Below are 16,905 nucleotides of genomic sequence, written 5' to 3' on the forward strand. Positions count from 1 at the left end.
TGGGTCGGAATTCCTTTATGCATTTAGAGTCTTTACATTATTAAAAACACACACATTTATTCACCACATTCAAATTTTCAGAACTATACGGCCAAGTCTTCACAAAACGAACAACGTCATTTCCGACAATATGCCAAAAAAAATTAAATAATAAAGCATGGAAGCATGCATAATGCATACCGTTGGGTCCTGAAGCTTTGTTCGAATGCATCTAGAACAAGGCACTTTTTATTTCTTCTTATGTTAGCTCGGTTTTAATTTTAACTATTTTAATATTATACATTTTATTTTTATTTATTCTTTTTAATACTTGGGAGTCAATTAAATACAAGTATATTTTATACCCTTCTTTGTAAAGTTATTTTTATTATAATTATTTAACAATCGTTCATTGCACGTGATGTAGGACCTGTTTTGTTCAACTTAATTTCAGTTTAGTTCAACTTCGCTCCAATCGGTTCAGTTCTTAGTTTCCTTCTCTCATAAACAATTATATTCAGTTTAGTCCAGCCCCAATCAGTTCAATTCAATTGTTTTCGGTAAATCGAAACAGGTCTTTAACCTACTAATAAAATATTTGTGAAAAAAAGGTTAGTGAGTGAGAGAAATTATAAATAATGGTAAATCCTTGCCAAAAATAGTAGTGTTGTAATTACTACTTCCTTCGTTCTTTATTACTTGACCCGCTTTGACTTTTACACTATTCACCACCCTTTCTTTGACCGATTTTTGTGAATAATATATAAGAAAAAATATATTCATGTATGATCTTTTTGATTTCGTCTCAATAATTATTATCATAATATAAAAATTTTATAATTTTTACTTATGGAGAATTTAACTTATTGATCGTTCAAGTTTTGCATTGGCAAGCGTGATAAAAGAAACAGGTCAAGTAAAAAATAACAGAGGAAGTATGAAACAGCCGAAAATGGAAAATTTTGCAATATTAACAGTAGGGAGTATCATTTATTTATTTTTTTTTCTTTTTTGGTCATAGTAAGAAAAGATGGTCATTGCTATAAAAAAGTAAAAAATATAAATTATACCAGCAAAAACGCAGATTGTGTCAAATTATATTTACAGTACCGCTCTCACAATTGAATTTGTACAGTTGTAAACAATAAACTTCATATACACATTTGAAACACCATGAATAATGTATTTGAGTTTCAACACATAACTTAATTAGAGGGTTTAAATTGCAGAAACTCATGCTCAAAAAATGTTCACAAGGAATATCACCCCTTGCACAAAAGAGTTGCACTCATGCTCTGCTACAACTCGAATATTAAATACAAGTGCAGGGCGGGGACAACCTTGAATTAAATGAGCAACATTAAGCAGCCCAAAACTACAACTGATACATGTAGGTTGCAGGAAAGTTTAATCATAGCTTAGATGGACTAGCTGCAGCTTGCTTGACGAGCTCTCTCCTAAGGATCTTCCCTGAAGGATTCTTCGGAATAGCACTGATAAAAGCAACACGGCGAATTCTCTTATATGGACTAACCTGCACAGATGTGAGAGCACAACTATAAGGTTTCACACAATACCTACTTTTGTGCTTAAAAAGAATAATCAATCAAAAGTTAAAGACACATCTAAAAGACTAACAATTTCACAATTTCAATAATGGTCAGCGCTCCATTTTGCTATGCATGTGGATAACTGTAAAACACCTTTTGTATGGAATAAAACTACCCCAATGTGGTGATCCCACAACAAGCTAAGGCTCGACGGGGTAATAGGGGTGTCGTATATGCAGCCTACAGATGCAAAGAATTGTTTTCCGCTACTTCCAAACCATAAGTTGTCCTACTCAAAATAATCCTCAAAAGGATTGGTAGTGTTTTAAGTCAATCAGTAATAACATGGGCGTCAATTTATCACAGATGTACTATTATGACACGACTTCAGTACTTTACACCACCAGATTTCTCTGCCAAAGCAATGACCTCCTATAGTCAGCTAAACAGATCACAGGTTTTTGGCTTTAAGTCTATAATATGATATTATGATGGCAACAGAAATTCAAGATCTACCGAAGTTGGCTAGTATATTGTAAGATTAGATCCTCAGCTTGATAAGTGATCACTATGAGTCAAGACTCAATAAAATTTGATCAATCCTTTTTCTGTTGTCAAAGTGGAGAACTGAAATAAGAATTCTCTTTCATCTGCATCAATCGAATCACTGCTTGCAACCCAGGATTCTATTTTATCATCAATCCAAACACCGTCCACCATTTTTGTTTGACCCTTGCATAAAGTTTTGACAATATATATATAAATAAACCAAGTTTGGTATCAGTTTAGAAAGAACATGCCTCTTTTGCAACATAATCCATCACTTGGGACGCAGTAATGCTGCTTTCAGGTTTACGGACTACGAATGCCATGGGTATTTCTCCAGCTTCTTCGTCAGGATAACTGCAGTCAGCAAACAAGGTTATCATACCCTCTTTTTTTTCTTTTTCTTTTTTTTTTTTTTTTTTATATATATAAATACTTTCACAACTAACATAATTTATTCCACATAAAATTGGTGATTGGGGCTGGTTCAAAAAACGGGATCTAACTAAAATGTTGACTTCAGGTGAATATATAAGATATTTGGAGCCTAATATCAAATTAATTACCTGTGTTATAAAGTTATGAAAGATTTTCCAAGCATAACACAAGGTTCCCCCACCCCCACTCAAAAAAAAAAAAAAAAAAAAAAAAGAGAGAGAGAGGAAAAAGCTAACACAATTTACATTCAAGCCATCCGTGAGCAAATCTATAAAGCAATGCAGGGAGTGAAATGATGCAATCTACTATAGGATCATGCGTGCACAATAGGAAGATGACCAACTTACGGAATGACAGCAGCATCAGCAATTTCTGGGTGTGATAATAGCAAACGTTCCAACTCAGCTGGAGCAACCTGGCAATTGAAAAAAGAAATGATACAGTCAATATAGAACAGTTTAAAAGTTGAAAATGATTGTCTTTGTCATCAAAAGGCTATCTTGTAACCTGATATGCCTTGTACTTAATCAATTCCTTTAACCGGTCAACAATGTAAAGATATCCATCAGAATCAAAATAGCAAAGATCGCCAGTCTTCAACCACCCATCTGGATGGAAGGTAGCAGCAGTTGCCTCTTTATCCCCAACATAACCTACAGTTGTTACAATTGCTATTAGACAAACATCAGAGTCAAATTGATCATTTTTAAAATAAATTATTAACAGATAAAGCTGATAATATCAAAATAGGACTAAAAATAGCCATCAATCTTGGCAAATGAAATATAGGCAGAGCTGAAATGATGATGTCTGCTAATATTGACAGATGACAACAATATTTGCTAAACCAGTCAATAGAGCTTTCATGAGATAGAGAATGATAAGGATACCTTAAGGAGCATCTAAAGTTTTCCAGAAACTACATGAGTGATGTAATTAGTTGCACAATAATGATCAGAAAATTAATATGGCTTCTTTTAATAAAGTAACAAGGAAAAAAGAACCAATTGACCAAAGGAAAAACAAATGTATTACATAAAAATGGTTGCTTTAAAGCAACCAAGAAAATTTAGCATCCAGAGTATCTTCTATATGCAAAACGGCAAAAGTCAGTCTACAATTTACTTGAAATGAAAAGAAATGACTTTTACAACAAGAGACCAAATAACAGAATAAAATAATTCCAACTTCAAATGAAACCCCTACAAAAATTATTCATTAAAACTCAAGATCAAATGAAATTTGTGAGAAAGATATTCTTTAATTTCTATATTTCTAATTCAACGTCCCATGTTGTTTGTTTATTGTGGTGAGCCATTTTGATGAAACTAAGGCCCCTATATAAGTGTCCAGACAAGCTTAGAGACTAATCCTTTCGTAACATTGCAGATGCATATTGCACAGTGGACGCTTTACATTCAATTACCCTTCCTCAATTGTTAACATTAAAATATCCTTCCATGAAATCGAAAATAGCTCATACGGTTTATCTTGCACAGTATCAATCAAGTCGTCTGTCTTGTAAGAATTTTTTTCTATTAGTTTCATTCCACAGCAAAATGAATGAAACAGAGAAGACAGACCAGAAGTCCACCAAAAACTAAGGGATATAGACCTCTAGGAATGAGATGAACAATTTCAAATGATACAGAAGTTGATAATTTTCCAAGAAACTGTAACTACGAGCCTTTTACTAGCAGCATATTACAAAAGTAATATGTTTGTAATATGGGGGTGCTAAGTCATGACTCACACTATTAAATGCCCTTTTACCTTTCACTGAAAAGTAGAGATATATGAAGTATCAAACTTTTAAGCTTGCAAAAAAGTCGCTCTTCATATTAAAGCAATGTCCATTAATAAAGGTATTCAAACGAGAGCCACTAAGTCCAATAAGCATATCTTGAGTTGGTATGGAAATGGGATCCCCACTGATTTGTAAACTCTAAACCTTGACTACCAAGAACAATGCACCTTCACTTATCAAACTTTATATTCTAGTCATATACTCACAGACATATATTGGCCCAGGCCACACAACTATATTGAATTGATTGTTGATAGGTCTAGTAACTAGGATGAAGATTGGATAAAAGTGTACAATGTTAAAGATCTTCAAAGACATGTTTTTATGTTCAGAACATGGCAGAATTAATTATCTCAGCAGAATCTTTTCCTCTTACGAATGGTGTTAAATATGCAAAGATCACAAGGATCTCCAATTTGGTTAATGAGGAAATAGCCTGGGTGTCATTATACTCACTATCATTACAGCCGTAAAGATTTAATGGATTATCCCTTGTGAGATCCAATATATGACCAATTCTCTTATAGACTTGAACCAACTCAATGATGTCAATTTTAAGAATCTTAAACCATTGCTTTCAGGAACGCAAATTGCACACTTCAAAGCTAATGTTGGACATAAATGCAACATCATTCTAGCTAGTTTGATTGTATTGACCATCACCTTGCTTGCTATTAGCCTACAATAAATAAAGTTGGCCCTCTACAAGAGGCTTGGTTTTCTTCCTTGATCATATAAAAATAATATATATACTTCGTATAATATAAGTATATCCAATAGCCTTGTTAGAATTTCCCTTCATTGATAAGACATTTTGTTCCCAGCTTTTAAAAACAAGTACAATATATTTTTTGTCTCCAGGAGACACATAGAACTTCAGGGTAAATTTACCTTTCATGATGGTTGGAGCACGAAGCCATAGTTCCCCTTCTTTACCAGGTGGTAAGGCTTCTCCTGTTGACGGATCAACAATCTTTGCTTGCGAGTGCTCTTGTAGGCGGCCAACAGAACCATATCGTTCACACTCTTCAGGTCCAACTGTTGACGCTGCCCCACCCCCTGTCTCAGTCATTCCATATCCCTACAATAGAAGACAGAGCAAATATAAAAAAGTAAAATAAATAAATAATAAATAAAATAAATAAATAAAATAAATAAGCATGTTAAAGTTACAGAACCTCCCATGAAATTAGTTCCTTATACTTGCGGAATCTGAATCAGTAACTAGCAAGTTAAAACTCTTAAAAGTATTTCTTTTCAGGGAAGAGTTACAAAAGTTTAGCTTAACAGCAAGGAAGCTTGCTGCTCAGAAATGGCTACTGAAGTTTAACTAGCTTCTTAGAAAAAGAAAGAGTGATGGAGGTAAGGGAAGGCAAGGGATAGAACTAGAGAGATATAGTGAGAATGTGTTTCATTTGATTTCTTAAATGACCATTACAACTAAGATCAAAGATACATCTTTCCTTGGGCAGTACCTCTGAACAAGATCGATCCTTTTTCCACAATTTGGTTTTACAAGTATCACGGGTTTTACACATATCAATATGATTCCACACTATCACTTACATATCACACAGGTGCCACCATTTCTACAATTTACCTCACTACTAATCCATTTTTCTCACGAAACATAAGATATATGGTAATATGTACTACTATACTAGAGCCTAGCCTCAAAATCCATCTCCAATGCCACACCAAAACAGCAATTGAGGAAAGTGTGCTGCCCATATGCATTACTCATTATTATAGCTTCATCATAACACTAGTTGTTATGTAATTTATTTCCATTCAATCTTCAATATTTACCTTATCAATCTCCTTATAAACCTCTAGGTGATAACTCAAAATTGATGTTAACCAACAAACAGGAATTGCATCTACAAGGTTAGTCATATACCCAAAAATATTAAAACATTTGTACAGTCATGTTAGTAGAAATCATTTAGGTGTCTTTTTTATGCAAATTAAGGTGTCTTTTTTATGCAAATTAAGGTGTCTTAATATTGTCATGTCCTACCAAAATTTACAGTAAATTTAATTTTTATACAGTAATGTATTTATGCGCAGAGATGCAGAGAATTGACAAATGCAGATATATTTACAAATGTTGAATTGTTGACCCACAAAGAAGACAAATATCCCAACTTGAAAATTACTCTCCTCTCAGTTTCTTCTCTTCCTTCTCTAATTAACCCCGGAAGATCTAATCTTTTCCAAAACAGCTTACATTAAACATTAGAAACAAAAACTTAAAAGTCGAAACCCATGGCAAATCATTTTGAAGAATTTCAAAACCATGTAACTCCTAGTAACTGTTTTAAGTTCATTAAAGTAGTGTCCAAGGCCACACATAGCTTACTTCACCTCACTCAGAGGAGGGAATGCTGTGATGGAAGGTTGGCTACTAATCCGTGTGGATGAGGGAAAGGGTTTTATCACTTTTATGTGAAACAAATGGGAATATAAGCTTCAGAATACCATGATAACTCTGAGCACCCAAGGTCACAGTGGAGAAGATAGATACAAAACAATCAGTTTAAAAATGGTTGCAGAAAATAACCAATTGATTATACAATTCTGGTACTGCATCTAAAGAAAAGGTCTTGGGTTTTTATCTTTTAAATTTGTACAGTTATTACATTAATTTGGAGTTTAGGACATTTAGAAACTATACTATGGATTGTTTTCAAATTTTCTAGATAAGTTCCTTTGTTAATTTGAATTTTAGAATTTTAATTGATACGTTTCTTTGCATTTAGAAAATATTTTAAGCTAAGTCTATGTAGATTCCAAAAGGGAAAAATTAAACCCACTTAATGGTGTGCTTGTTTTGTATAAGAAACTCGAATATAGTCAAATTTCTGAAACAAAAAGTATATATAAATCTAATCAGTCAAATAAACTATTTTAAAGTTAGTTTAATGCTGTTAGGAATGGCCCTTGTTAACTTGATTAGCCAAGTCCAATTCTTATTAGGAGGTTTAAAATTACCTAATCTTCAATATAGGACATAAGCCGGTCAGACACTTCCCATGCTTGCACATCAAGACAAAGAACCATTCCTCTTACTAGTAGTTTTCACTGATTATCAATTAATCGTCAAATATATATAATCCAATCAAAATGGTATCTATACTAATAATTTAACCTTAAAAAGATTAAAGCAATCAATCATTGTAGCAAGATTGACTTAGAACTCGAAAGTCAAGATTGCCTGCTTAAGGCCTCCTCTTAATATTAATTTCACAATTAATGCATTTCCCTCCATTTGTGGTTGAGCCATGACTAATTCATACTATTCAATAAAATCTTTGCCTTCAAATCCATGTTTAATGAAAACTAAAAAAAAGTCATACCCATGCATTGTTCTAAAGGTTCATAGAATTGACATACTACCAACTCATACATCTTTGTAATTTGATGCTTTTCCAAAATACCATTCTTCCTCATTCAATAGCTTTAATTTTCAAAACTTGACAGTTTCGTTTATTCTCTACCACGTTCAATTTGTTAGATATCTCAGTTCTTCCTGTTATCCTAATTAACATACCAACGCAAATGAAGTGTAACATTATCACGCAATACTTCTTTTGATAATCAAACTCCATTACTAGTCTACTACAATAATCACTTTAACAACAATGATAATTACTTACGGTATATAATAACAGTATTTGAAAAGACATTCAGCCTTGATATAGATTAAAAAAAAATAGTACTTTACAATTACGTAGTACTAGCTTTATTTAATCACATAACAGGGCCAAAAGAAAAAGGCAGCAATTAACTAATTCAAATACAGAAATAATCCCAAAAGTAAACCAAACTCAATAGAACATTTCGTCATGTCTTTCCAGAATGACCACATTTTAGATCATCAAAAGGATCGTCTACATCATTTAAACTGATTAAAAGTAATTAAACTTGATACTAGTATCAAGTATATACGGAGTAGTACAGAATTTAAAATTAAAATTGAATTTAGAGAAAACATCAATTTAAATACGAAAAATTACCTGTCCAATTTCCACATGAGGAAAACGTGCTTTAAATCTCTGAGCAACCTCCTTACCAAGCGGTGCACCACCGCACCCTAAAAACTCAAGGGAGCTGAGATCATAATTCTTTGTCAATTCCGATTTTTCAAAGGCCACCATTAACGGTGGCGAAACCGGCATATAAGTAACCCTATACCTCTCCACCGTCTCCAACATCTTCTCGAAATCGAACCTCGCCATTAAAACCAGAGTTTCCGCCATTGCTACCGCTCTAAGCAGCATAAAGAATCCAAACACATGAAACAAAGGCAGAAAGAACAGAGAGATTGCCCGAGTTTTCGTCCCTTCTTCCTCCTCAATCGCCTTCATTCTCCGATGGTGCAATCCAGCGAGCAACGCGATGAAATTCCGGTGAGTCAACTCAACACCCTTGACTCGTCCCGTAGTCCCGGACGAGTATAAAATCACCGCGGAATTCGACTGCGGGATCGTCACTCGAGGGCGGGTGACTCGTTGAGTGAGCATTGATTCAAACTCAGGCGAGTCGAGGAGGATGACGGGAACATCAGAGGAACACGAAGTAAGCTTTGAGGATATAGAAGAGACGGCGAATATGACAGACGGTTTAGCAAGTTCAATTAAGTGAGTCAACTCAGATTGGGTTGATAAAGGGTTGGCAGGGGAGACGATGACGCCAATGGAGAGGAGAGAGAAGTAGAGGACAGGGATGTGGAACGATGGAGGAGACAGAATGAGGGCGACAGCGTTGGAAGTTAGCGGAAAGTTGTAAAGGTTGGATAGAGAATGAGAGAGCGAGTTGACGCGGTTGAGGAAGTCGGAGTAGGAGAGAGAATGGTGAGTAGCGGAGTCGATGAGGACAGGGGAGGAAGGAGAAAAGTTGGGGTTGGAGTGGAGGAGAGAGAAGACGTAGTCGGTGATGGAGAGAGGGGTGGATTCAGGTGGAAGAGGGGGGTTTTCGCGGAGAGTGTGGAAGGTTTTGGTGGCGGAGCAGTAGCCGTTTCTGGGATTAATTGATGCTTCCATATTTTCCGACGATGAATTTTTTTTTTTTTTCTGGGTTTGGGAGAGAGGGAGAAGGGGTGAATTTGTAGGCAGAGAAATAGGAAGAAGTGATGGAAGGGGGTTGGTCTACTGTTTGGGGGAGTACTACTGGTTATGGTAAATTGGTGCAATAAGTGGTCACAAAAAACTAGATATATCTAGTCTTAGATATTTGAATGTCCCGCCGTAACTACTCTCTCTACTTCAATTGTATTTCTATTTTAATTTTTTTATTTACTCCCTCCATGACTCCATTGATAATGCCATTTTTTTACTATTCATATGCACTATTTTAATTTATAAATTATATAAAATCGGGAGTAGAGTTCTAATCAATTCAGGTCTCTCTTATTTTTCAACGTTTGGTATATGAGAATGGGAGTTTGAGGATTAGAGAGTGGGATTGGGAATTGGTGGTTGAAAATTTATAAAAATGTTATAGTAACTTTTGACCTTTTGTTTGGTAAAAATGTGGGAATAAATTAAAAATAAATAACAAAATTACCTAAGTAGTGTTTGTAGGCACGAAAAATTTATATAAATGCCACATTGGATATTATATGGGTCAAAAGTCAATTTGTTGACTTAATGGTTTGACTATTTATTTAAAATTAATTATTTTGGGTGAAATAATATAAATTAGCCCATTTTAATTATTTTGATTAAATTTGTTCATTTAATAGTAAAAACCTATTTAAATGGGTTAAGCTACATAAATGAGTCAAGATTACCAAGTCAAAGGCCCAATTCCAATGTACATTTAACCCTAACCCTAGGTGTCATACACTCTATAAATAGAGCTCTCTTCACATCATTTGGGGGGAGGAGGAAAAAACCAAAAGAGAAGAGAACAACCAAGAGAGGAAAACTAGAGAGAAAACAAAGAGAATCAAGATACAGAGAAAACCTCTCAAATACTCTAAAGGTCTCTCCGGAGAAAACCCCTCATCAAACACTCTAAAAGAAGAACAACAAGCATTCGACGTGCCGTTCTACTCTAGAAGGTCATTCGTGGAAAAAGATCAAGCCTCGACGGCCCTCAACACGAAGGAAAGAAGAACCTCAAATCATCGAGAACATCACCGGTTCAGCCTCTACATCAAAAAGTCATTGATCGAGATCAAGCCTCATCGGCCCTCAATCAAGAATACAAGTCAAAGGTCTACATCAACAACAAGTCAAAGGTTTACATCAACATAAGTCAAAGTTCTGCATCAAATCTTTGATCGAGATCAAGCCTCGACGGCCCTCGTTCAAGAATCAAGTCAATTTGTGAATTACGTAAAAGTCAAAGTGGAGATCGAATCAGAGGAGCAAATTAGAGATTGTACCCTAAATTATCAAATTAATAAAATTAACACTTTGTTGCATTTGTTTTGAATCTATATTTTACAGATTTAAAATTTGTGTGTTATTATCACATTTTATTATTTCTTATAATTAAGTGCAATCTTGTCTTTTTAATTAAGTATGAATTATCAACCCTCTAATATCACCCACTACCCATAGTACCCAAATAAGAGCATCCACAATGGCTAGTTACATGTGCATGTAGTTTTAAGTTGACACATCATAAATCTCCAAGTTGCATAATTTAAACTACAACATCTACAATAGTTAGCTACTTCGTACATTCTTTTGTAATAAATAAACCATAAAAAAAATAAAATAAAAAATAAATAAACAAACAAACAACTACATAAATTTTATTAAACAAATAAATATAATAGTATTAGGTAGAGCTATGTAATTTGGCTTATCTACAAGAGGTTGTAGCTCCACAATAGCTATAATTAGCATGTAGCTATCAATTATTTAGAAATTGCTAGCAAGTCCTTATTCACAACCATTATAGATGCTCCAATAAAATCTTGGATATTTGGGGTTCCATTCCTAATCACATACCCCATATTTAATCCCATTCCCACAAAAGAAACATGGTCATATTTATGATTCTCATTCCCACCTCTATATTACCACATTTAAAATTCCAAACACCGCCTTAAGGTGATTAAAGTGCAAGTTGGGTCAAGTCAAGGGTTGGTTTGAAAAAGCTTATCCAATACCTATAACATTGGATTGGGCTTATTGAGTTTTTTAGACTGACCTAAGAAATTAATTATGAAGTTAGAAGCTTAAAATGCATGTCCAATGCCCGTGGAAAAATAAAAACATCTGGGTCGAGTCGGTCTCAATTTGACTTCTAGCTGAAAATTTGTGCTCAAATTGGACAGAGCCTAACATGATGAGCTCTATTTTGACCCATGTTTATTCTTTACACCTAATTTGAACATAGACATGCATTAAAGTCATTTTTAAATTATTTTTATCATGTAGTAATAAAGATATACGCCCTCCGTCCCAATTGACATGAGACTTTTTTCTTACTATTCATATACTAAGGTCATGTTCTTTTGAGCTTCTCGGCAGAGAAGAGCAGGGGTTAGCAGAGCAGAGCAGAGCAGATTAAATTTCAGCAGAGCAGAGCAGATTTCAGGATAGCAGAGCCGAGCAGAGCAGAGCAGAGCCGAGCCGAGCAGATTTCAACATTATTATTAATATTAATATTATTATTATTATTATTACTACTGCTGCTGCTGCTGCTGCTATTATTATTATTATTGTTATTGTTATTGTTATTGTTATTGTTATTGTTATTGTTATTGTTATTGTTATTGTTATTGTTATTGTTATTGTTATTGTTATTGTTATTATTATTATTATTATTATTATTATTATTAAGTGCATATATGATTTAGGTGAGTGAAAACATAAATATATGTGTACCATATTTAACATGTGTTAATATTAGAAAGATAAAAGACAACGGTTTACTTATATTTATTTCACAAAAAATTTAAAATAAAATGATTTAATGAGTAATAATGATTTTACTTATAAATTTGTCTTAATCATATATTTTTTTACCCTAAAAATAAAGATAATACACAAAGTACTACTTGAAAACAACCTCTCTTTTTTTTAATCTTAAAATGTATGGAAAGGTTTGAAAAATAATTCAACTCAATGAACTAACAATCAATAGCCACATAAAATGTTTCTACACATTATGATTCTATATCAAATGTTTATAAAATAAATTGTTATTAATTATTATTATTATTATTATTATTATTATTATTATAATTATTTTAAAAGAATTATTATAATTATTAGAAATTATTAATTAATAATATTATTAAATATTAATTTTTAATAGTTTGAATTATTAAATATTATTATTGATAATTATTATTATGATTAATAAATATTAATTATTATTAAAATTATTTTTAATATTAATATTTATTATAATTATTCAAAATAATAAATTATTATCATCAATACATTATTAATTATTATTATTGAATATTAATTATTATTGTTGTTATTATTAATTATTATTTGAAAATAGAGCAGAGCAGAGTAGATTTCTTTCTGAGCAGAGCAGATTTGAGCAGAGCAGAGCAGCTCTAAAGAACGGGGCCTAACTTTCACCGTAGATTTTTAGTTACAAACTAAAAACAATTGCATAATCTATATCTATATCTATATCTATACCTAGTCTATACCTAGTATTTAAAAACTTAACCACAAATTCATACTAAGCCACATGTCACCAATCACTCATATGCCACATGTCACCTCCCTTAATCTTTCAATAGAGTAAAATAAATAATGTTTTAAGTCTTTATGCATTCCAAGACTTGCAAATTTAAGTAATAAGAAAATGAAGAGTTTCATTTCTACCATGATAAACTAAAGTTAAACTAATTACATAGACAATAAAATAATATTTTCATCTCCTAAACTTAAAATGTAACTTTAATCAATAAATCATTTCATACCACGCAATATCTATGTATATATATACCTAACTAAAATCCAAAACAACATCGACACATATAACACAAATATATATGCAACACATTTCAACAAAAATAACCAGCCCGTGCATCAAACGGGCTAAAATACTAGTTATTATTAAAACTCATGGCAATACGTGTCATGTTGCCATGTGTAAATGACAATAGTTATGATGCCACATGTTATCGTTTGTTAACCAATGACATAGCGTCAAGTCATATGTATAGTCATATCTATCTATATTATTTCTAAACCCAAATCAATCAATTACAACTTAAATTAATGCTATCAATTTTAATAAGAAATTTAAGATTGAGAAAAAAAAAAGTTTTAGCTTTTAAAATACTCCGTACTGCGTATGCATTCACTGTCTTTTCGATTTACATTTAAATAATGGTCATAACTATTAATTAAATACTCATTAATGATTTGGTAATACACCGCAACTAATATGAATCTAATTATTAATATGGTCGTGAAAACCACAATCACTAATTGTAATGCGAGTACATCATGATTATTCATTCTGATATGAAAAAATTCATTTGAAACACATAGAGTTTGAAAAATCGGTGCAAAAATATAACGGTCAATCCAAAAATTTTAAACTTATATTTTATATATATAATTTGTGGGACCATCCAAATTACTAATAGAGACGTGAGTCTTTGTAATCTATTTTGTAATGCATTATAATTAGTTCCAATCTATAGACATCTAAAAATATCTCCCCAAAATCAAACCCGATGATGAACAACCTTTCACCGTCATTATTGAGCGGATCGAGTATTTGATCCCGAGAGTACTTAAAGTCCATGTTCAATCAAACCCAGCTCACAAAATAATCAACGGATCAGTCCTAATGTTTAGTCAAAGCATAGTCCAATTTACATTTTGGCCCGAACCCTTTTTAATTCATTTCGTATAATTTATTAATTGAGCCCAATTAATGAATAATGAACCTAAATTAGCCCGAACTATGAAACGACACTTAAAAATAACAAACTTAATGATAAAGAATAAGGTTAAAAAAGAATTTGGACGCATTTTGGGCAAAACTGTACACCGCGACACGATGTGCTATACCGTGCCACGATGGACAGTGGACAGTACCGTGTCATGGTGCCCGATATCGTGTCACGGTACACATACCCGTGACGCGGTGCTCAATTAGGGTTTTTCCGCGGCTCTTATCACTTCTAAGGCTTCGTGGGATCCCCTGTTCATTTCCTCTATAAATACCCTGTTGATTTCTTAAGTTCGGGGCATCAAATAATTCTCTCTTCTATGCTCTAGCACCAGCCTACCTTATTCTTCCACAATACATCCTTTAAGCACTCCAAGGAGTCCGTACTTTCCCCGTAGTTCTACTCTTAAGCCAAGGCGTGAAAGGTGGAATTGTTTGAGGGTTTGGCCCCAAATTATCCTTAATTTAATTTAATTTAACTTCTATTGTTGTTATTTATTAATTTCCTTGAATTTATCAACATGTTTATTATTTTGTAGTTGAAAGCAAACAAAATCAAAGTAAGGAATCATGTTCCTTTTATTCCTATTATTTTTCTAATGATTTTTATTATGTTTGTTATTTATTAATGGTTGGATTTATTGTTGAATTGCTGCCAATACTAATGTTAATTTTATTGTATTTGTTGATCACCATTTTGCATGTTAATGGAAATATGTAATTGAAAAGCACGATTAATAAGATAATTTGGACGACTGGTTTAGGTTCCTTTTTAATTTTGTTGTTTAATCAAAGTGATCACGAATATTTTAGAATTATATGTTGCATCAATATTCAACCAATTTAGCATAATAATAGTTTGGAACGAATTGAATAATTTGTTTGTATTGCCTTGTGTAGACACCTAAAAATGTCTCTCCAAAACCAAACCCGATGATGAACAATCTTTCACCGCCATTATTGGTCGGGTACAGTATTTAATCCCGAGAGTACTTAAAATTCGTATTTAATTAATTTATTTTTTAATAACCCATGGATCAGTCTTGATGTTTAGTTAAAGCATAATTTATTTTTAGTTTCAGCCCAAACCTTTTTATTTTATTTTATTATTTTGGCCCAAACCTTTTATTTATTTTACTTTATTTTTGTAATAAATAATAAATCAGAAATGGCCCAAAGTTATCAACCGACACTTAAAAAGGCTTAACGAAATTAGGGTAAAAATGAATTTAGACGGAAAAACGGGCTACAGAGTTCCCGCGTCACGGCAGTAAGCACCGTGTCACGGGATCCAATGCCGCGCCACGGTGGGATTCCCTGTGACACGGTGCCTGTGTTGTGACACGGGGCAATTCCGTGTCCTTTCCGCGTAAACCCTTCACGCGTTTTATTCCCCGTACCCTAAATATTTCCCGCGTCACACAGCTGTCCACCGTGTCACGGGAATTTTCCCCATCTGACGGTGCCCTCTGCCGTGTTGCGATGCTATTTTTTAGGGTTTTAATCTTTTTAGGGTTCCGTGTGTTCCCTCTGCTCATTTTTTCTAGAATTACCCCCTCATTTCTAATGTACGGGGCATCAATTAATTCTCTCTTTCTCTCTCTCTTCTATGCTCTAGCCTACCCTTCTTCTTTCAAAATTCCCTCTTCAAGCACTCCAAGGAGTCCATACTTTACTCATGGTTCTGTCCTTAAGTCAAGGCGTGAAAAGTAGAACTGTTTGAAGGTTTGGCCCCAAATCAACTCTATTTAATTTAATTTAATTATTGTTTTATTATTTTTTCTTGCAGTTACTAACTCGTTTATTATTTTTAACGATCAAAGTAAGAATTATGTTCCTTTTATTTCTATTATTTTTCTAACGATTTTATATTGTTGGATTTATTGTTAAATTGCTTCCAATATTAATGTTTATTCTATTATTATTTATTGATCACCATATTGCATGATTAAAGGGAATATGTAATTGAAAATCACGCCTAATAAGATAATTTGGACGACCGGTTTAGGTTCCTTTTTTATCTTGTTGTTTAATCAAGTGATCACTAATATTTTAGAATTATATGTTGCATTAATATTCAACCAATTTAGTATAATAATAGTTTGGGGCAAATTGAATATTTTGTTTGTATGCCTTTGAGATCGCAGGAACGCTTTTCATTATAAGAATCGAGTAGAGGCCAATACGGGCGAATGTGACTCCATGACTCACTTCGTACCATCATCCCCGATCCTCCTTTTGTGGTTCCGAACCATATGGAGTTAGTACTCTCATGGATTATGAATGGGGTGTAACCTTCACGGGTCAATCGTTGTTGCCTATCGTTGTCCCTTATTCGTGGTTGCCTTTTTATGATCCGTGAACGGTTTACAAGTTCCTTAAAAACTTGTTGGCGGCTCCCTACTTTCTTTGTCCCTAATCGTATTATGTCAATTCCCACTTCCTATGAGTGCCCAGCATATTCACACATGCTTAACGTAGCGCACTTCAAACGACACCTACACCTTGTGATCGTAAAAAAATACTTTTCACTATAAGAATAGAGTATTGGCCAATACGGGCGAATACGACTCCATGACTCACTTCGTACCATCATCCCCGATCCTCCTTTCGTGGTTTCAAACTATATGGAGTTAGTAATCTCATGGATTATGAATGGGGTGTAACTTTCACGAGTCAAACGTTGTT

At 33.4% G+C, this 16,905-nt stretch overlaps 1 protein-coding gene across 1 annotated transcript; it reads right to left on the bottom strand.

Annotated features, from left to right (window-relative positions):
- Positions 1 to 1,114: 1,114 nt before the first annotated feature.
- Positions 1,115 to 9,527, bottom strand: LOC145599626 (4-coumarate--CoA ligase-like 9). The gene is made up of 6 exons (XM_081655894.1): positions 8,340 to 9,527; positions 5,212 to 5,401; positions 3,021 to 3,166; positions 2,861 to 2,928; positions 2,330 to 2,432; positions 1,115 to 1,513 (listed from the first exon to the last, which is right to left on the bottom strand). Exons 1-6 carry the CDS (start codon positions 9,363 to 9,365, stop codon positions 1,391 to 1,393), a joined length of 1,656 nt encoding a protein of 551 aa, XP_081512020.1. The 5' UTR covers positions 9,366 to 9,527; the 3' UTR covers positions 1,115 to 1,390.
- Between the last annotated feature and the right edge of the window lie 7,378 nt (positions 9,528 to 16,905).

The sequence above is a fragment of the Chenopodium album genome, chromosome 2, assembly GCF_948465745.1.
Source record: "Chenopodium album chromosome 2, dcCheAlbu1.1, whole genome shotgun sequence".
Lineage (NCBI taxonomy): Eukaryota > Viridiplantae > Streptophyta > Magnoliopsida > Caryophyllales > Amaranthaceae > Chenopodium > Chenopodium album.